Source organism: Manis javanica, chromosome 17, assembly GCF_040802235.1.
Source record: "Manis javanica isolate MJ-LG chromosome 17, MJ_LKY, whole genome shotgun sequence".
Taxonomy (NCBI): domain Eukaryota; kingdom Metazoa; phylum Chordata; class Mammalia; order Pholidota; family Manidae; genus Manis; species Manis javanica.
The window spans coordinates 48222660-48243705 of NC_133172.1; the positions used below are offsets into that span (position 1 = coordinate 48222660).

At 50.1% G+C, this 21046-nt stretch overlaps 2 protein-coding genes across 8 annotated transcripts in view; both read left to right on the forward strand.

The window, feature by feature from the left end:
- The first annotated feature begins 399 nt into the window (after nt 1–399).
- Nucleotides 400–10329, forward strand: PLA2G15 (phospholipase A2 group XV). Its single transcript, XM_017669246.3, has 6 exons — nt 400–643; nt 3530–3686; nt 5666–5784; nt 6019–6117; nt 6511–6735; nt 8430–10329. Exons 1-6 carry the CDS (start codon nt 529–531, stop codon nt 8939–8941), a joined length of 1227 nt encoding a protein of 408 aa, XP_017524735.1. The 5' UTR covers nt 400–528; the 3' UTR covers nt 8942–10329.
- Nucleotides 10330–12236: 1907 nt separating this feature from the next.
- The window catches only part of SLC7A6 (solute carrier family 7 member 6), a 31941-nt gene continuing 23131 nt past the window's right edge, over nt 12237–21046 (forward strand). The window contains exons 1-4 of one of the 7 annotated variants that reach the window (XM_073225486.1): nt 12824–13054; nt 14984–15109; nt 15911–16041; nt 16215–16308. Coding sequence is in view for 6 of the 7 variants with exons in the window: in XM_017669249.3 (XP_017524738.1) it covers nt 16036–16041 (6 nt within the window). In the remaining variant the exon portion in view is untranslated. Of the gene's footprint in view, nt 12394–12823; nt 13055–13090; nt 13245–13493; nt 13892–14983; nt 15110–15822; nt 16042–16214; nt 16309–21046 lie in introns of those variants that run through there. The other 6 variants (XM_017669249.3, XM_037025282.2, XM_037025278.2 and 3 more) reach the window with 6 other exon arrangements.

Sequence of the window (21046 nt, forward strand, 5' to 3'; positions counted from 1 at the left end):
GCTCCTTGTTCCCTAAGGCCTAAGGACTGCCCGGGATCCACTTCTCCCTTTGTTCTTGGTTTGACTGGGGTTGTTTAGCAGCAGTCAGCACTGGACCCTGAATCCCCGCTCAGCCCCGCCCGTTCTAGGTCCCAGGTCAAGAAGGCTCCAGGAATCGGGTGTAAGGGCTGCGCAACTTGGACTTCGGGTACCAAGGGATGGGCAACGGCGAGCTGGGTCCCACCCGTCGGCAGCTGAGAGCATAGGAGCTCGGCTGAGCCGCGACCGATCGATGCGCTCGGCGAGCAGCGAGGACAAGATTGCTGGCCTGGGAAGAGCAGAGGCGGGGCGGCGAGTCCCGACTGGGAGGGATACGTCTGGCGGCGAGTCCCTATTGGCAGGCGGTTTGCGGGGAGGCGGGCCCTGATTGGCGGGGCCGCTGTGGCAGGGTGCGGGCGGTGGGGTTAAGTGCGTCGCCGCGGCCCGGGCCCAGGCCGGAGGACCGAACGCGGAATCCACACCTCGCACCTGCATCCGCCGTCTCCGGTCATGGACCTCCGCCTCTGCCCCTGCCGCGCGGCTCTGCTCGCAGGTGGCTTCCTTCTCTTCCTGTTGCTCGTAGACCCGGTGCTTCTAGCCGGACGTCGCCCGCCTGTTGTGCTGGGTAAGGCGCTCGTCTAGTGATGGGTGCATTTGTTTGTGCGTCCGGCAGGACGGGATGAGGGCGGGGCTGTCTTCTAGGTCTGTCTCTGCTCTGAGCACGGAATGGGGGAGCGAATGCGTGTCTGTCTTGTCATCTGGGTCGGTCCGTCCACCTCACGCCATGCTAGACGCTGGTGTTGTCAACTTCTCATTTTCCTCCGTAGAATATGGGGTAAGTGGGAAGTTTACGGTGCTGGTGTCCACGTAAGTCCCAAGTCTTGCTTCACCTTATCCCCATTTTTTCAGTTGGAAAGACCAAGACCCTTTGGCCCCACTTCTGTGGGTTGGTCGTGGGTAGGGTGGCCTCAGAATTGGCCCCCAAGGGTGTCAGCATAGACTTGGGCTTGGCTAGGAGGCTGTCTTCCTCGACCCTTCAGCTCCAGATGTTTCAGAGAGCATTACTGAAAGGAAGCTTTTGGGGGAAAGGATTGCTTTCCTAACCTGCCACCAAGGCAACCCTCAAACTTATCAAATGGGTGGCATTGGGCTTGAGGGAAAAGGCGCAAAGGAATCAGAAGGTGGCTAGACAGAGGAATGAGTTGAGGCAATAGCTATGAACAGATGTCAGGGAATATGCCTGTACTCTTACCCCTGCCAGACCTACCTGGACTAGTCTATGCCAGAGTTAGGCCACTTCCTCTGCCTGTCCCCTCCTTGGTCCCGGCACTGGCAACTGTACAGGCGCCACAGTGGTTCTTTGTGGTATGGGATAGAGATGAGACCTCTGTGTTGGGGACCTTGAATGCCTCATTCAGGCTGTCACTCCCACCCAGAGCGTGTGTTGGTGGCCAGCCAGGACTCCTGAAGACAGGCATGCTGAGGAGTACATTACATACTGTGTCTGCTAGAGCATGACCCCCATGCTCTTTCTTCTGGGAATATTTTAATGGGGATAATGCAGATCGAAGAAGGGTAGGGTTGGAAGGCCATGTGATCCCAGGGGGAGCTCTGTGCCAGGAAATGTTCCAGAGGTTTGTTCTGCCCAGGTTTACCAAGGGATCTGGGGAATTGGGCCTGCCTTCCCCAAGCTTGCAGAAGTAACCCCAGAGATGAGGTCTGTGCTGGGCAAGGACAGAGAATCCACTAACCCAGTCAGGAAAGGCTTCCTGGCGTAGGAAGCGGAGCAAGGCCAGGAGAGAGTTTCAGGCAGAGGAAACTATATTTCAAAGGGAGGAAGATACACAGTTCAGGCTGCCTGGAATGGAGTTGGGAAGGAATGGATTGTGCAGGGCTAGTAACTGGTTGGATCATCTGGACTTTATCCTGGCGTCCTCAGGGAGTCAGGGTGAGCCAGAGGAGTTCTGAGTATGAAGGATATGGCTTTGGGAAGGGTGTGGTCTGTGAAAGGCATACAGCGTTTTCATCTGTATTAGTGCTAATGGCACTCATTAATTCACTTAGTTCTTGGTTATCCTAGGTCACAGCAGAGGAGTCTCAGGCAGAGTCAGAGCTCAGAGTCACAGAGCAGCTGGAATTCTAACCTGCCCACCTTCTCAGAGACTGAGGCAGTTGGCATCAATCCTGGGAAACCCCATGGGCAGTGGGCAAGCTGTTCCTGGGCACAGAGCGTGGACCTGACTATGGACATCAGAGATCAGCATCCAAGGGTGACCAACCTCTTGGGTGGGACCCAAATTGTAGTAGAGGAAGCAGAGGCCAAAGAAGTGATCAGAAGCCCCTGGGCAGGGGGAATGGACTGTAGAAAGCCATTTCTACCTCTCCCAACCTCAGTCTCCTCATCTGTAAAATGGGCATAATAAGGATGTTCTCTCCCAGTGTCAATTGAAGTGAAAGGCATGCAAATCACTCTTGTCCTGGTTTTAGGCACAAAGGGGCTTAGGAATTGACCACTGCTATATTTAGAGGCCATGCAGTCTGGCCAGGAGAAAGGACATTCTGGCAAAGCAGACTGGTGTCTTCCTCTTTCACCCATTTCCTCTTCAGTGAAGACAATGATCAAGGTCTCTGCCCTGCCCTGCCCAGTCTATAGACACGTCCTCTAGAAGCTGTCATGTGAGGACTCCCTACTTCTGCACCCACATCGTGAAGGACGATGTAGACAGGTGCCACACCTTCCTCCCATGGCCATCCTGAGGTCACTGGGGTAGTGCACAGAGAGGGCGTGTCCTCTGCAGGGCTGAGTTCCCAGTTGAAGCCCAGTGCATGCCCAAGACAGTCAGACCCCGTTTGTTCACTCAGTATACATGAATCCTAAATGGGGATGTGTGTGGAAGGTGTTGAGAGCATGGCATATGAGAGCAAGTGAGTCCTGAAAGGTCACTGGAAAAAAAATGACTGTGAAGGACCTTGATCATAGAGCACTGAAGCAGCAGGGATGGGTTTGAGTGTCACAAGGGTCCTCGGGCCCTGTTAGATTAGATAGGCCAGCTTGGGTAGAGAGAGGTCATCTTTGGGGCCTGGTCATGCCCACCCCCCTGGGCTGTGGCTAGAATGGTATGTTGTATCCAGGAAGCCATCTCTGACACGGGGTCCACGTAAGCCTCGATGCCCAGGCCCTCCAGATAATCTGCCCTCTGGGATCTTAGTGGGATCTGCCCTTCGGCAGGGAAGGCCTGGGGGCTTCAGTAGATGGTCAGGTGTCAGAATGAGCTTCTCTCAACTGTGTTTTTGTCCACAGTCCCTCCTCCACAAGTTTGCTGTGGAGTGGCTTCTCTGGATTCATTTTTGGCTGGTTAAGTGATCCAGTGCTCAGTCCTGTTTCCCACTCCTTTTCCTAGAGTGAATGAGGTCCTGCCCACTCTGTAGGCTGGGATGGCTGTGGGTAGAAGGACTTTGGAGTCAAGCCTCAAGGGTCTCCAGGATCTCATGCATGCTCTGTGTCCTGCAGTGCCTGGTGATTTGGGCAACCAGCTGGAGGCAAAGCTGGACAAGCCGACAGTCGTGCACTACCTCTGCTCCAAGAGGACCCCCAGCTACTTCACGCTCTGGCTGAACCTCGAACTGCTGCTGCCATTCGTCATTGACTGCTGGATCGACAACATCAGGTGAGGCTGGGCTCAGGTGGGGTGCTGCTCACCAGCCTAGCCTGAAGAGGCCTCCAGAGCCCATTTCTACTGCATCCTCGAAGTCACTGATGCCTCTCCCTTCCTGTCTCCTCGGTCTGGCTGGCCTCACCTTCGCCCTCACCCAGACAGCTTTCTTCTCTATCCTGCTGCCCTTGTCCCTTCCCTTTCCAGTTCATGCCTTGGGTCCCATACTCTGCACCTGGTTTCTGTTCTCCAGCCCTGTTCATAGGCTCAGCACGGCCTCCACCCCTTCCTTCCCTAACCTCTGACGTGGCGATGCCTGCCCCTGCAGCTGCTTGTTCTTCCTGGGACGTGCCGTGTCTCCGTGCGTCCGCACGTGCTGCTTTCATGTCCTGGAATCTACCTGTGAACCTTCTGCATCATAAATCCCCGCCCCCACTCCCAGCACCCAATTTGACCTTTAAAACCTGACCCTAGTCCCTCTGAGGAGTCTCCCCTGCCGCTCCCTATAGCTGTTAACATCTCCCTCCCCCAGACCACATGCCTGTTTCCTCCAACTCTCCAACTTTGTTTCCAAGGATGTCTCCCTGATAATAAGATAATAGCATAATGAGAATTGCTGGTTATTGAAAACAGGCACTGTGCATTTTACATACTTCTTTTATTTAGTCTTACAGAAACCCTGTGAAACAGGTGCTGTTTTCAACCCTGTTTTACAGACGAGGAAATCTGGAAGGGCAAACAGGTTAAAAATTTCCTAGGGTCCCTAAGCTAATAAGAGGCAGAACCAGGATTTGAATCCCAAATTATGTGATCTTGACCAAAGGTTTCTTCCCAGATGGGCTCCATGAAGGCAGAGATAGTGCCTCTTTTATCTTCATAGCAGTAGAATCAGGAACTCATATGATGCTCCATAAATATTTGAGTTGAATGGAGTCTCACAAATGAAATTCTTTTCCTGCAGGCATACTAGCCGGTCCTCCAGGCACCCTGCCTTTCCCTGGTGTTTATAATACCTGTTTGGTTGGCTCTCCCCCTCTGCATGTGATCAGGGTTATTTCTGGGCTGTGGATCTGCATTTCTATTTTTGTATCAGAGACATGGGTACTGCCAATTGGAGGTGCAGGCTGATACCAAGAGGGACTTGTCTACCTTCATTGGACCTCTGATCTGTTTAGATTTTCATCCAACAAAGAGCTTCTTTGGCTCTTTTCCAGAACATTTTCCTGCACTTTGCTGAGTGGCTATTGGTATAGTCTACAGAATGCCTGGAGAGAGTGGGCACCCTGGACCTATTATTTGGGCCAATGTTGGGTCTCTTGTCAGCTCTCTGGCTGATGGTTAAGAGGCAGCAGGACCTAGGACACCAGGGACTGCAGGTCTAGCCTGTGTTTTCTCAGGCACGTTTGCCTCCTTGGTATCAGGGAGGCTGGAACAGGTTTCTGACCTGGCACAATGCTCCTCTCCCTTCTCCACCACCCTCTTCCCATCATTTCTCCAGGTCCCGCCCACCCAGGCAGCAGCCACAGGTGCTCAGGCCCCGAGGCAGGTGGTGTTGTCCGGTTCGTGTGTACCGCACTCACCATCTCCTTTGCCCTGTGCTTTGTTGTGGCTATGGGTAAGGGAAACTGCAAGGTTAGGCTGCCTGCCTTTTGGGGGTCAAGTGTGATATTCATGGCAGAGCCAGGTCTGGCACTTCTCTCTCCTGATCAGATCCAAGACCTGCATTCTGGGGTGGGTGACACTGAGGAGAAGAGAGTATTGCCTGGCTTTGGGTCCTGAGGTCTGTCTTCAGCATGAGCCACAATGAGGTGTCCTTATTCGGGTGTGGTTACTCCTGTGCTTTATAAACTTGCTTTGTTACTTTGGATCTTCCCTGAACATCTGACCAACCCTGAGAATGGGAAGGGAGTATGGCTTGTGACATTGAGCAGTATTGGGACATACCAAGTTCACTGTCACCTCTGGGTCATTGGCTCAATATCCACTCCTGACAGGCTGATCTACAACAAAACGTCCCGGACCACCCAGTTTCCCCATGGTGTGGATGTGCATGTCCCTGGCTTTGGGGAGACCTTCTCAGTAGAGTACCTGGACCCCAGCATAAGCAGCATAGGTATGTAACCCTTCCTCCAAGGAATGGGGCTGGAGGTTCTGTTGGACTCCTAGAGTGGGAGGACCCTGTTGTTTTGAAGGGTCGTCTTTGAACTGTCTCTGATTGGTGGGGGCACAGAGTCCTATGACATTCTTCAAGAGTGTCTCCCTGCAGTAGATGTCACAGTCTCTTGTTGGGTGTCATGTGGGTGGCTGGCACTGGCTATGCCCTCTCTAATGCTATGCATTTCTGTAGGTTCCTATTTCTACACCATGGTGCAGAGCCTTGTGAGCTGGGGCTACACACGGGGCAGGGACGTCCGGGGGGCCCCCTATGACTGGCGCCGAGCCCCAAGTAAGTGGTTGCCCTTGTTTCCTCCCTGAGGTCTTGGTAAGTGGGGACGAGGTCACAGCCACCACAGTCCCTGGGCTCTCCCCTAGCCCTGGGCCTCTGGCGTCTAGCCCGGCGGTCATAGCTACCAGCCCTGCTCAGTCTGTCCTGTCCTTCACCATCCCCCACCCTAGCATTTCTGGGCCTCTGAGCCCCAGGGAGAGATAATGAGGCTGAGGAGGGGGAAAAAACCTCTTTATTTCCTCCCTTCAAAGAGACTGAGGGGAAACGAGACCACTCTCACTTGGATTTAGCACTCTCCCCACCCACTTAGTCCTGGGCCTGGCCTGAGAGGCAGTTAGCAGTTTAGGCCCCAGGACCTTTCCTGCCTGACCCCCACCTGGCTCTGGCCCGCAGATGAAAACAGGCCCTACTTCCTGGCCCTCCAGGCGATGATCGAGGAGATGTACCAGCTGTATGGGGGCCCTGTGGTGCTGGTCGCCCACAGTATGGGCAACATGTACATGCTCTACTTTCTGCAGCAGCGGCCGCAGGCCTGGAAGGACAAGTATATCCGTGACTTGGTGGCACTGGGTGCGCCCTGGGGGGGCGTGGCCAAGACTCTGCATGTCCTGGCCTCAGGTAAGACCCTGCCTGGCCTGGCTGGTGGGTGCTGGTGTCTGGGACGGCACTCTCTCTTTCCTCCTACCGTCTTCTCCTGGGTCAACTCATGTCTGTCTTCTTGGGTGAGGCCCCTTCTTTCTTCAGAGTGGGATCCTCTCACAAACATCTCTTTTTCCAAAAGAGAACCTAACATTACTTTTAGTTTCGCCTCTCTAGTTGATGAGCCCTGTTGGCTGTGTACATGGAGTGGCGTGACTGTTGGTCATACAGGAACTTGCATGTGTACATGTATACACTGCACACACACTGTGCCTCAGGCCCGGCTGACCTAACTAGGTTTGATCCAAAGCGCTCCTTCTTTCTTACTCCCATCCTCACTTTTGCCACAGAGAAGGAAGGTTAGACTGCAGTTTCCTGTTTATGAGTTAAATCTCCATCTGCGGTAGCAGGGAGCCTCTGTGGGCGACACAGGGAGGAAGCAGGTGTAGATTTATCTGGGCCTGCTTGCCTGGCAGCTGGGAAAGCCACCTCCTTCCCCAATCCACCTGCCTTTTCATGACTGGCAGAGCCTACTTCCTGCAGCTGTAGGCTTTCCTCCCTCTGCTGGGACTGGGTGGGAGCCCCGTGGCCGCTCAGCCATGAGCCAGGGCTGTGCCAAGCATCTGGTGAGCTTTCCTCCTGAGGTCAGCAGCACTGCCTGACTTGCTGGCTGGTCACCTGATCACTGTGGTCAGGTCAGTAACCCTGATTTGACTGGACGATGAATCAGATACAGTGAAGACTCATCTGAACCACTTTGTCTAGCTGGGACCTGAAAGGATAGGTGTGGGTACCCCCCGAGTATGAACCAGGAGGCCATGATGGAGTTCAGGCCCCAGCCCTTTCAGAGCTTCCTTGTGAGTCCCCTTAGAGCTTCACTGCAGATTCCGGGACACTGTTCTGTCAGGCCCTGGCAGTCTGGGAGCAGGGGTGGGGTGGGAAGGGTGGTAGTCATGGACCTTTAGAGACCTTGGAGGCTTTGCTTTCCTCAGTGATCCTTGAGCCAGGCTCCATCAAGCAGAACTGAAGGCATGCAGTCAGTCAGACGGGTGGGGTGAGGGGTAACCATGGGACCCGAACACGTCAGAGGGCCCCTGTTGCCAAGTTCTAGTTCACCCCCTGGAGGTCTCACTGGCTGTGGTGAGTGTTGCTGGTGTTCCGATGTGAGAAGGACCCTCCCTGTGTCTGCAGCCTTTCCTCCTGCCCTGTCTCCTGCAGGCTGCCTGCCCAGGTCAGTGACAGGCAGGTGGGTGGGATGAGACCAGGGCTAGCTGGCTGTAGGTCAGAGCCTAGGGAAAGAAAAATGTTCACATAGCTCAGTGTAATAAAAGAGAAAGAGGACATGTCTCTGGGCTGCTGATTCATCTTCAGCAGGTCATCACCACAGGCCTGGTGATAAGTTCTCAGAGGAAGGTACTGTTTATAGACTAGATCACCCTGTGGTCGTGTGCTGCCGAAGTCCGTGGTGACAAAATGCAAGATGGAAGAATAAAGTTTTGGTTGTATGCTTCCCAGATAGAGCAAAAATAAAAGGAAACATAGGAGTTAGCCTGATGATAACAGCGTAGAGTTGCTGAGCCAGTGGCTGGGGCCCGGCACGGGGCCTGGTGGCGACAAGCCACCCAGCCAGCCTGCATTCCTGAGCACAGATGACCAGAGCCCTCTCCCTGCAGGGGACAACAACCGGATCCCTGTCATCAGGCGTCTGAAGATCCGAGAGCAGCAGCGGTCTGCTGTCTCCACCACCTGGCTGCTGCCCTACAACTATACCTGGTCACCCGAAAAGGTCTTTGTGCGCACACCCACAGCCAACTACACGCTGCAGGACTATCGCCGGTTCTTCCAGGACATTAGCTTCGAAGATGGCTGGCTCATGCGGCAGGACACGGAGGAGCTGGTTAAACCCATGGTGCCACCTGGTGTGCAGGTGCACTGCCTCTACGGCACTGATGTCCCCACACCAAATTACTTCTACTATGAGAACTTCCCAGATCACGATCCTAAGATCTACTATGGCAATGGTGATGGCACTGTGAACATAGAGAGCGTCCTGCTGTGCCACACCTGGCAAGGCCTCCAGGAGCACCAAGTGTCATTGTTTGAACTGCCAGGCAGGGAGCACATCGAGCTGCTGGCCGACCCCGCTACTCTGGCCTATCTGAAAAGTGTGCTCCTTGGGTCCTGATACCCGTGTGAGGCAGGGCTGTGGGATGGCTTGGCCACAGCTGCTTCTCTTGGCCTCCGGGGCTATCATGGCCCGTGAGCTTAGCAGTCTGAGGCTGACCATCTAAGGCCATGGGTCTTGGGTTGTGAAATGCCTGCCGTGGGGAAGTGCTGTGTCTTACCCTTCCTCTGTGGGAGTGAGGAAGGAAGAAATAGTCTAGACTCACTTGAGGGACCTTTAATGGAAAGAGTGCTGGTGCTGGTTCAACTGTTGTCACCTCAGGACAGGCTCAACAGGCAGGTTGGCTGATACCTTGCCCCAGTCCCCAACTCAGGGGTCATGTGTTCTTCTACCCCTGTGACCTTTCCATACATGTGCATCAGGCCTCGGCCCCTCAGCCTGTCTTGTGAGGGATATTTCTGAGCTTTGGTCCCTGCCTCCAAAGGCCCCAGGGATGGGCTCTTGGTCCCTAGAGGATCCTTCCCACACACTGGCCACAGGCAGGCCTGCTGCTGGGTATGTGTGGCTGGAATTGCTGGCTTTGTTGTGGCCTAGCCGCTCAACAGCCTGGCTCTGACTTTTTAGGGCTGCCTGGTTCTCCCTGCAGGCAGGGGTGGGTTGTTGTGTTCTCCTTCACCTCCAAGAACAACCTAACTCAGGATTGGGCAGCAGTTGGTTCCCCAGTTCTAGGGGCTATGTCCCAGGAGCCCTGATCCCATTGGTTGGGCTCTTGCCTACAGTACGATGCTGGCTCCCTTTGCCTTGGGTCTCTAGTTCAAGGATGAGGCCAGGGTCCCATGCCAGGGCCTTTTAGGTACTTATGAAGAAAGAGAACTCAAAGAATTGAGTTCCTCAGAGCTGCCCTGACTGCCTTCTTGCTAACCCCACCACCACATTGCTACCTTCCCCTAGGGTCCCTGTAGTGCCCAAGTGGGCTGACACAGGGCTGAGAGCAGATGGGGTTCCAGCCAGCCCTGCCCAGCACCTATCCCCACCAGGCAGCTCAGTGGTGTTCAGTCTGCAGGGACTGACCCAGAAGCTTCAGTGGGCCACTGAGAGAGTCAGGTGCCTTGGGGCACCCTGGGATTTTCTGTCCACCTCACAGATGATGCATGGGTCTGCCTGTGATAGTAGGGATGGAGAATCTGGATCTGCTTTGGTGATAGTGGTTTTTAAGTGGGTCATGGCTATAGGCCAATATTTGTATCTGGTCTCTAGGGTGGGCCCCCAAAGCCATAGTCAGGCTGGATTGTGTTGCTCTCCTACAGGGTTTCTGTGGAGTTGGATTTTCTCAGTTGCATACATGCCCAGGATTTGTCTTTCCCTTTGTTTCTGAATCGTGGGCCCCACATGGGGCTCTGAGCAGATCATCTTGATTCTGGCAATAAAAATATTCTGGATGCTGTAAAGTGCTCTGGTTTAAACTCTGTGCTGAGCATGAGAGGAGGAGAGTAGTGGCAGGGGCGAGGGGCTAGAGAGGCAGGTAATCAGGGGCTAGACCTTTCCTGGGGTCTTGATGGGTTCTCACAGCACCAAAATGTGCCTCCTGTGCACCTCTTAGGTCTTTGTCCTCCTGCCTCTTCTCCTATTCCCCTCGTGGGACTAAAAGCCTGAAACATTCCTGTTGGAATGTGGCTCCTGCCCTCCCCCTGCTTCTGCCTGGTCAACAGGCCCCACATGCCACCCTAGAGCTTGGGGCCGAGGACAATCCTGCAGGTCACCCTGACTGGACTCCCCTTCCCAGCCTGCTGTCCTCTCGGCTTGCAGGTCCCAGAACCCACTGAACCTAGTGTTTTTTTTAGGAAACCACCCTCTACTTTGTTTTTTCAACTCATCTGCCCACCATCTGTCCCTCTTTGGGGACAGAGTGAAACTGAGGGAAGAAGAGAGGGTAGGCTGAGATTGGTATGCCCAGAGACCAGGATGGCCAGAGATGGACTGAGACTGGGGACCAAATGAAAATGGACAAAGACAGAGAGACAGAGTCTGAGACAGGGAACCATGCGTAAGGATGGGGTCCAGGCCTGAAATCTGTGGCCCAGAGCCAGGGGCCAGTGTGAGTGGTAGGAGTCCCAGTTCCTGCCTCCTCCACAGAAAACTGGGCCAGCCTGGACTTCAGGTTTCCGTACTACACCCTGGGCCACTAGAGGGCGCTCTGAACCCTCTCACTGTGGCTGTATTGGGCAAATCCCAAGAAGGGATGCCTCAGAGAGGGTGAGGATGATTGGAGATACACAGGTCCAGCTGCATCACTGGCCTTGGTAAAAGGATGACACCATGAAAGGGAGCAAACCCTCATCCCAGACCCTGCTCAGCCTGACTCCCAGCTCTGCCCTGACAGCCATCTACCCACGCAACCTCTCGTGGTGGCCTTACAGCCACCTACTCATCCATTTCAGCCCCACTGCCACTCTACTCTCAATTTCACAGCTTCAGAGAGAGGCCATAGGATAAGAGCAGGCTTCAGGATCAGCAGATGGGTTCAGATATGCTCTACCAGCTTCAGGTGAGCAGCCTGGGGAGTCTCTTGACCTCCCTGAGCCTCAGTTTGCTTGTCTGAAGAATGGGGATGAAAAACCATACCCTGCAGGTTGTTTTGAGGAGCACTGATGCTGTTAGAGGGCATCTGATTCAGTGCTTGGTGCATAGTGGGCTTTCAGCTGGCAGGCTGCTGTAACTGGGTCTAAGACAGCAAAGCCAGGTCTAGAGCCGGCAGGTCGTGTATGTGGCTGTTGGAAGCACAAGGGACTGGCTGCCACTGAGTGTCACAAGTGACCAGAGCCTTTCCTCTGCCCAGCCAGGGAGGCAGAAGGAACTGATCCAGGGGACAAAGAGTCAGACTAATGACTGCAATTACATACAGACTCATTCGCCCTTAGAGAAGGTTTTCCAAGCAGAGAGCATGAGGAGGAAAGCACCAGCAAGGGCTCTTCCAGGGTCATCATCACAGGTCTATATGGAGGAGGACAGAAGGGTTTTTAAGCAGAGGAGATACAAAGTCATTCCAATCTGTAGTTTAGGAGCACCCGCTACCCTATAGAGATGGGTTAGAGGGAGCAAGACAAGGATTGGGAGGCCATGATGGATGGAGAGACGCAGGGGCTGGGGGATCCAGGATGATGCCCATCTCTGGCTGAGTGCCTGGGTGGCAGGGAACTGGGGTTTGGGTGTGGCCATTGGGTGTGGACCCAGAGGATGTGCAGTTGTGAACACGTTTCTGGGGCAATGACCCCCAGAAGAAAGTCATGGCTTGGGGTGTGGACAGGAAGCTAAGGGGGAGGGCTCAGCTGCTTGAAAGTTCAGTTGGCCTTAGACAGAGCCCCAGAGCTACTAGAGGAAAAGGAGCCTTAGAAGGAGACAGAAGAGGAGCAACCAGAGAGATAGGAAGACAGGAGGGTGCATCTCCCCCAAGGGGGAAGTCAGCAGCATGAAGCAAGATGGGGACCGAAAAATGTCCTCAAGCCTGAGCACCGGTGAGGCCTGTTGGCTACAGAAGCTGGCCATGTCCGTGTGTCAGTAGGGGCCTATGGATATGTAGTGGTCTGGGCTGCGGGCGTGGGAAGACAAGTCCTGGCTGGGAATGCATCTTCCTAGGGTCTCCAGGTGGACGGGCTGGCTGGGAACCCGGCATGGAGGCTGTTTACAGCTCCGTTTGAGCTGCATGGGGGACCCTCTGGGTGTAGGACCCAGGCCAAGGGACACAGGAACAGGGTGTGGGGGCCATTTAGAGCTCCCCGCGGCACTGTCCCCGTATTGAGTCCCTCGGAAGCCCCGCGTGACTCCGTAAGGGGTCGAAGAGTGGCCGTCCATTCGGCAAGGGTGGCTGGGCCCAGGTCACGGCCCGCGCGGCCCCGGCGAGGCCCGCCTCAGGTCTGGCCGCCAAGGGCACGCGGAGGCTGGGATCGCAGGCTTGTGCGCCTGAGCGCGGCCGCCGGATGGCGGAGGCCGCGGCGGCTCCTGGGGCCCGGAAGCGCCGCCACCACGGGCCCCGCGCTGAGCCTGGCGCCCTGTCCCGACGCCGCGCGCACTGTCGCGATCCGGCGGCGGGTGACGTGGCGGGGGCGGGGCCTGAGCAGCCGCGGCGGCCGTGGCGGCAGCGCGACTCAGCATCCTGGCGGCGCCTGACCCCGCGAGGTAATGGGCCGCGGGCGGGCGCGCGGGGGCAGCGGGCCGGGGCCGCGTGCTGTGGGGCCGAGCTCTCCGCGCCGCCGCGGGATGCGGGCCGGGAACGGGGCGCGGGGCAGGCGGGCCGGCGGCACGTGAGAGACGCCGCGGAGAGAGCGTGCCAGGGGGTGACGCCGTGCGTGGAAGAAAGACCTCGAGCGTGAGTGTGACCCCAGGAGTGTGGGGTAATCCTGAGTGCAAGACTGAGCGTGTGGGAAAGGCGCCTTTGTGTGTGTGTGTGTGTGTGTGTGTGTGTGTGTGTGAGAGAGAGAGAGAGAGAGAGACACCCTGAATCTGAGGGTGACTGCGAGTGTGCAAGACCCTGAGTGTGAGGATGTCTCCGAGTGTGTGTGTGTGTGTGTGTGTGTGTGTGTGTGTGTGTGTGTGTGTGTGTGATGCTGAGAGTATGGGAGAGATTTCCTGTGAGGGAAATTGCATGTGTGTGTGTATGTGAGAGAGAGAGAGAGACAGACAGACAGACATCCTGGACAGAAAGGAGATTGTGTGTGTGAACCCCTGAATGTAAGGGTGATTCTGTGAGTGTGCAAGACCCTGAGTGTGAGGGTGGCGCTGATGCTTTTAGACGCCCCATGTGTCTTTGAGAGAGAGAGGCCCTGAATGCGAGGGTGGCTCGAGTGTGTGGCCGACGCCGGGAGTGGGGGAGAGCTTGAGAGGGAGGCTGTGGTGAGAGCCGCCCCGAGTGTGACACTGAATGTGTGAGAGACTGTGTGAGTTACTCAAAGTGCGTCTTGGACGGTAAAAAGGGAACCTTTGCTGTGTGGGGTCAAACTTACAGAGATTCTGAAGGTGAGGACTGAGTGTACAGGGCTCCAAGGATGTGAAACTGGTTGCAGAGCTTCCTGGGGATCCTTAGAGATAGTCGAGTCAGGGCTCAGAGTGCCGGCCCACTGGAGCTCGGGAATGGTGTGCTACCGTGTCATCTCGCTTGTTCATCTCATGTCATAAATGGAAGGAGATATTTGTGAAACATTCTGAGAATTCTTCTCTAAGTACTAAGCAAACAGTCTGGGCACCACATTGTGTAATGGTCAGTATAAATAGGAATCAATATTTAATTTAACAGATGTTTTTGAGTACCTCTTGTGTGCACTGGGCTGTGTGCTTGGTGACACAGTTAAAAAAAATTCGGTCTCTGCCCTTGACAGGGGAAAAAAGCACTGCCAGCAACTAGCACCGTGGTAGCAGAATGCTCAGCCATCTGGTGCTTATCTCTGAGAGCTAGCTGCTCCCTGATTTGAAGATCTGGAAGGAACAGACTTTTTAAAAGCCTACGACTGCTTCCTGGGATCATTTTCACCTCTCTTGGCTTGCTGTGAGGCCCTTTAGGAAATTGCCCAGGCTGCCTACCAGCATTTTTGTTTTCCATCTTTGGTCTCAGACTGTCATTCAAGTTTTTGTATTTGATTTAACTTCCCTGACAAATATGTGGGAAACCACAAGCTCGATTTTCTCCTATATTCCTACTTCTCTGACTATGGACATATTTTTATTGTGGCCCAAAAGTAAATGCCAGTTTTGACTGACCTCCCTAGCCCTTCTTGGTATAGGAAATTTCCTGACCTCTGTCCTCCCTGCTCCCTGCTGTAGTCTCCAGAATGTGGATACGTTTCTATAAAAGTGACGCAAACAGCATTCACAGGACCTGGACTCAGGGGACAACCGCCGTCTAGACATGCATGACTTGAGATGACCAGGCTAGTTCTCTAAGATATGTTTGGGCTGGTTGCTTCAGTTACACCCTGCTGTGGGTGTGCTGGAACTTCTCAGTAATTGAGTGCTTACCTGCCAGTCATGTAAAACTGATTTTACAAAGGCAAACAGTGTCCTGCTTCTTATTAGATTCACTTTTGATAAGCTGCCTCTTACTCTTTGTTGCAGAGATTAAATGGCCAAGACAGACAACTGGAATTAGGCCTCGCTGTGGAAGACATCATTTTTCTTCTGTCCTGACTATTTATGATGAGGTGGCTTATGAAAGTGTGATGTTTTCTTATTTCCTCACAGGTGAATATTATTGCCCTGTTCTACATTAGCTTTCTTGCACCTTTGTGATTTGTAAAGAGTTTTAGTTATTTGTGTACACTGTCAACAGATTCTAGTAAGGAGAATGGCCCACAAATAATTAACAATTATGGAACACTATAATTGATTATATATAAGTTATGTATTTATTATACCTTTTTGTAAAAAGTAATTATGATGGTTTATAATTAAAGATTTACAATGAGCTTGTTAAAAAGAAATAGAAAACCAAAGCCATGGAAAAGACTAGATATCAAATACTGTTAAAAGCAAGGGCGTCTGTTCACTGTGAGTGGGAGCTGAATTTGATCTTGACTTTTCTGATGTCCTAGGTAAAAAGACAAACAGGGAAAGTCACAACATTTTCATTATTTGATAGGAATGCAATAAATATATACATTTTTAAATGTAATCATTAAAAAATTAATGCATACTCATTGTGGAAAATTTATAGAACTCAGAGAAGTAGAAAAGGTCCTGTGTGTTTTCACTACAGTTAAGATTTTGGTATATTTCTCAACAGCATTTTTTTTCCTATAATAATCAATTATAAAAGACTTTTAAATCCAGCTTGTAAAATGTTCTTTGTAATTGAACTTTGAAGTTTCCATTAATTTTTTTTCCAGAAAATTGCATGTGATAGTTTCATGGAGAAATTTTAGTGGTCTGGTGAATTCCTTTCTTATCTGCTGCAGGCAGGAGCTTGGAAGATGGGATGGAAACTTGTTAGAAAGCTGCATTGTGTCCTTATGAGTGACATTTAGCACTAGTGTTTTGAAACAGGAACTTCTGGGGTGCACTGAATGATTTAATGGAAATTGTCTCTGTTGTGAGACTTGAGGAGCCAAAGCAGAGTTTTTCCCGGTTGGAAAGCTGTCTCCCATGGATGATCTGCCCCTATCTCCTGCATGGAGGTAAGTCCTATTGTAGGGGCCAATTTTTGTTTTTCCTCAAAATTCACATAATTCCTGACAAGATATGTTTGGGATGTTCCATTTTCAGGTTCTAGATCCTTGCTGACTGATGACTGAAAGATGTGTGTTGAAGTCTTAACTATAATCATGCATTTGTGTATTTCTCCTTTCAGATGTATCAGTTTTAGTTTCAGGGGTTTTGAAGCTTTGTGGTTGGAGGAAATACACATTTAGAATGTCTGCTTGAATTGATCTCTTTATTATTAGGTAAGGTTCCCCTTTATCCCTAGCAATATTTCTTACTCTGAAGTCTCTTTTGTCTGATGTCAATAATAGAGCTATTCCACCTTTATTTTGATTAGTGTTGGCATGATTTATTTTTTCCCACCTTTTTAACCTGTATCCCACTTACATGTTTATATTTAAAGTGGGTTTCTTGTAGATTGCATTTTGGGTTTTGCATTTTTATCTCTCAAAATCTGCCTTTTAACTGATATGTTTAGATCATTTATATTTCATGTTATTATTGTTATGATTGGATTAAAATCTGTCATTTTGGTATTTGTTTTCTGTTTTCTATTCCATGTTCTTTGCTTCTATTTTCTGCCTACTCTTGGATTGAGTATTTTTTATGATCTGTTTTATCTCCATTGTTGGTTTATTATTTATACCTCTTCTTTTAATTTTTTTAGTGGTTGCCCTAGTTTTACAATGTACATCTTTAATGAATCACAGTCTACTTGAAATAATATTACATCATTATACATGTAAGAACCTTACAACCATGTAACTCCCAGTTCTTTCTTCCTGTCTTCATGCTGTTGTTGTCATACATTTTACTTTCACATATGCTATAAATCCACAATGCATTGCTACTATTTTTCTTTAGGTAATCAATTATAGGCTAAACGATTAGAAATAAGCCCCAAAATGTACTTTTTTTATATTTACCTCAGGGCATTTGATATTGTCCTATAGCTCTTGGAGGCCCTGTTCTATTTTCTTCACTTTTCCCAATCTTGACTTTTATGGTATTTATCACCCTGCTGATATTTCACATCTGTCCTGCATGTTGTCCAACTTTTCCATTAGATCCTTTAACATATTAATCAGAGTGATTTTGAATTCTCTATCTGATAATTCCAATATCTGGGTCTTTTCCTTTGATAATTTTGACTCATGATAGAGTGTTGTTTTTTGTGCTTTTTAGTGTTGCTTGTAATTTGTTATTGATTGTCAGATGTAGCATATAGAACAGTAGAGACCTGTACATAGTATTTATTCTGGGAAATGAATAGGCCCCTTCTCTTGCTAGGCTGATAGTATGGGAGTTGGAGTCAGTTAGGAAAGAGCTGGGTTTAGATTTTGTTGTTGTTATGGTTACCTTAGGTGCACCAATGGCTTCAAATTCCTCTGGTGTTTCCTTGCACTTAGGGTTGCTTTGCTGAAGGGAGAGTTTTTCCTCAGTGTTTATGTTTCATCCTCTACTTCAGGTTTTCTTTCTGCACTTGTGCTTCAAGGCACAGTCTGCCACAGTTGTGTGGCTGGGTGCTTGCTAACCTAGCGGAGGGGAGCAGAGGGTTTCTCTGTTGTCTTGGTTCAGCCTCAGTCTTAGGCAGACTTTGTTTTCCTGGGCCTCGGTGTATATGTGTATTATTCTCGGTGATCGTGCTCCTCCCCCAGCCACAGTCCCTTCTGCAGGCTGGACCAGAATTTCCTGCTTCTTTCCTAGGTGATAGCGTGGTTGCATTTTTCTTTCACTCTGCCCCACTGCCTTGGGAGTGACAATGTCTGCTGCACTTTCCCCAAGGGTTGAAGATTTCTAGTCTTTAGAGAAGGAACCACGTAGACCTTTTTAGTTTTCCCAGAGTGGTGAGTGCTTTCCTCCTCGAGGCTAGCTCTACTGAGAAGGCTTTTCTGGTCTCCTGCCTGCTATTTCTTTTTTTTTTTAGATAATTATTTTTTATTGAAGGGTAGTTGACACACAGTATTACATTAGTTTCAGGTGTACAACACAGTAATTGAACATTTATATACATGATAATTCTAGGTACCAGCTATCACCATACCAAGTTGTTACAATATTTTGACTATATTCCTTATGCTATACATTACATCCCGGTTACTTATTTATTTTACAATTGGAAGTGTGTACTTTTTTTTTTTTTTAGGGCATCTCTCCTATTTTTTTTTGATCAAATGGTTGTTAACAACAATAAAATTCTGTATAGGGGACTCAATGCTCAATGTATAATCATTAATCCACCCCAAGCCTAATTTTCGTCAGTCTCCAATCTTCTGAAGCATAACGAACAAGTTCTTACATGGAGAACAAATTCTTACATAGTGAATAAGTTACATGGTGAATAGTACAAGGGCAGTCATCACAGAAACTTTCTGTTTTGATCATGCATTATGAACTATAAACAGTCAGTTCAAATATGAATATTCGTTTGATTTTTATACTTGACTTATATGTGGATACCACATTTCTCTCTTTATTATTATTATTTTTAATAAAATGCTGAAGTGGTAGTTAGATGCAAGATAAAGGTAGAAAACATAGTTTAGTGTTGTAAGAGAGCAGATGTAGATGATCAGGTGTGTGCCTGTAGACTATGTGTTAATCCAAGCTAGACAAGGGCAATAAAACATCCACGGATGCAGCAGACTTCTCTCAGAACGGGGGGGTTGGGGGGAGAGGTTCTAAGCCTCACCTCTGCTGATCCCCAATTTCTCACCTGATGGCCCCCCTGCGACTGTGCCTGTCTTAGGTTGTTCCTCCCTTGAGGAATCTTACCCGTCTCTGGCTAACCAGTCATCTTCCGGGGCCATACAGGGAAATGTAAAGTTGGTAAGTGAGAGAGAAGCCTTATTGTTTGAAAAGGTTAGTTTTTTACTTCTTTGCATATTTATGCCCTGTGGCTTCTATGCCCAGCATTTGTCTTGAGGTATCTTTACCACTTGGAAGAATTGTGATACACAGTAAATTTGATATGAGGCACGAATTCTATTATGGGTTGTAATTAGGAAGGAAGAAGAAAAGCTATAGAAGTAGCATCCTGCCTGCTATTTCTTATATGCATCCACTGAGGTCTGTGGAGAAAAACCTCTGAGTGTCTCTGTTCTTGCTAACCCATGCTTGACCTGTAGTGGTTCATTAAAAATTGAACCTGATTTCTTCTTACCTGCCTATATGTTGGTCCTATCATTCTCTGCCACAGGTGAGCCAGAGCTTGCCCCTCTACTTGGAGGTGCTTGTTTTTCCTTGAATTTGATTGCCCTGTAACCTCAGCTCCCCAATGGCTTCAAGAAAAGTTATGGTTTTATAGATTATCTGGCTTTTTCTTGTCATTAGAGTGGGAATAATGTTTTCCCAGCTTTCTATATCCTAAATGGAAGTTAGAAGTCAAGGAAATTCCATTTTATACTAAGTTTTATTTTCTGTTGAAATGAGCTTACCAGTTTTCTTCTCTCCCTATGATATTGTGGTTAAATATATTTTTGGTATTTGTCCACCACTGTTTGTGGCACACAGCTCCTATAATATCCTATAAGAGCCATAGGGGCATTTAAAAAATAGTCTGGGGCATTTATATATTTAGTTTTGTCCCCAGTTCCTGAAATAGTTCCAGAGCAGTAAAGGTGAAATGGATACCTTTTGTTTTTTCTTTAACAAGCCCCTGTCAGCTACCTGTAAGTTTGTATTAATGAGGTGATTTTTGGAAAGTACCTAGATCCTCTCAGGATGAGGCTGGTAGCCAGGGGAACCAACCCTCTAATTAGAGGGTTGGAACTTTCAGTCCAGTGTAACCTCTGGGGAAGAAGGAGGGGATGGAAGTTGAATTAATCACCAATGGCCAGGGTCTTAATCAGTCCTGCCTTTGTAACAATGCTTCCATACAAAAACCAAGGGCAGGGTTTGGAGAGCTTCCCAGTTGGTGAACAGGTAGAGGTGCTGGGGGAGTGGCTCGCAGAGAGAGCATGGAAACTCCACACCCCTTCCCATATACTTTGATCTATCTTGCCACTTGGCTATTTCTGAGTTTTAGCCTTTTATAATAAACAGGTAAGTAAACTGTTTTCCTGAATTCTTTGAGCCACTCTAGCAAATTAATTGAACCCATGGAGCGGGTAGTGGAAACTGATTTATAGCCAGTTGGTCAGAAGCACTGGTAACAACCTGGACTTTTGACTGGCATCTGAAGCTGGGGGCCGGGTAACCCTTCACCTGTGGGATCTGATGCTATCTCCAGGTAAGTAGTGTCAGAATTAAGTTAAATTTTAAGACACCCAGCTGTTTTTGATTGATGTGTAGAAAACCCACACATCTGGTGTCAGAAGTCCTAAAAGAAAACCTGGTAGCCCTAACCCCCTTTCCCTGGAGCTAGGGTCTGATGAAACAGGGTAGGCTCGAGTGGTCACTGGGGCCAAATTTTTGTCTGCTTGCCTCTGTGTTGAGTTGGGTGGAAAAGGGCAACCCAGGTCTCTCTGCACCTGACTCTTATGTGAGAATACCAGCTCCTCTGCTGTTTCCTGGTTTTGTTTTTGTGGATGCCTTGGCTCACCTGACAGACACGTGAAGGCAAATGTGTTCCCACATGCCCGCCTAGGGAAACCTGCATGGCTTGGTGCTAAGAATGAAAGAAAAGCTGGTGCTGCCTTAAAGCCAGGCCTCATCTCAGCAGACGTAGGCTGGCTCAACTCTGGGGGTAAAGGAAGGTTTACTGGTGCCCCTGAGGAACTTTTTCACTTGGGCTCAAGTCCAGACTCTGGAAGGGTCTGGAACAGGTAAGGTAGGAGTTTTGGTGGAGCCTCTGGAGATGAGTTTTCCCTGAGAACTACTCATTCTTGAGTGGCTGTGAGACCCTTGCTTTGAGCTCCAGGAGGCAAGGTTCCAGTACATCCATCTTTGTTGAATAGATGAGAGGCTTCTGGGAAGATTCTGATTCCATTCTTAGCCCTGAAAGCTATCTCTGTAACCTTGAAGAACTGGCTCCTGGGT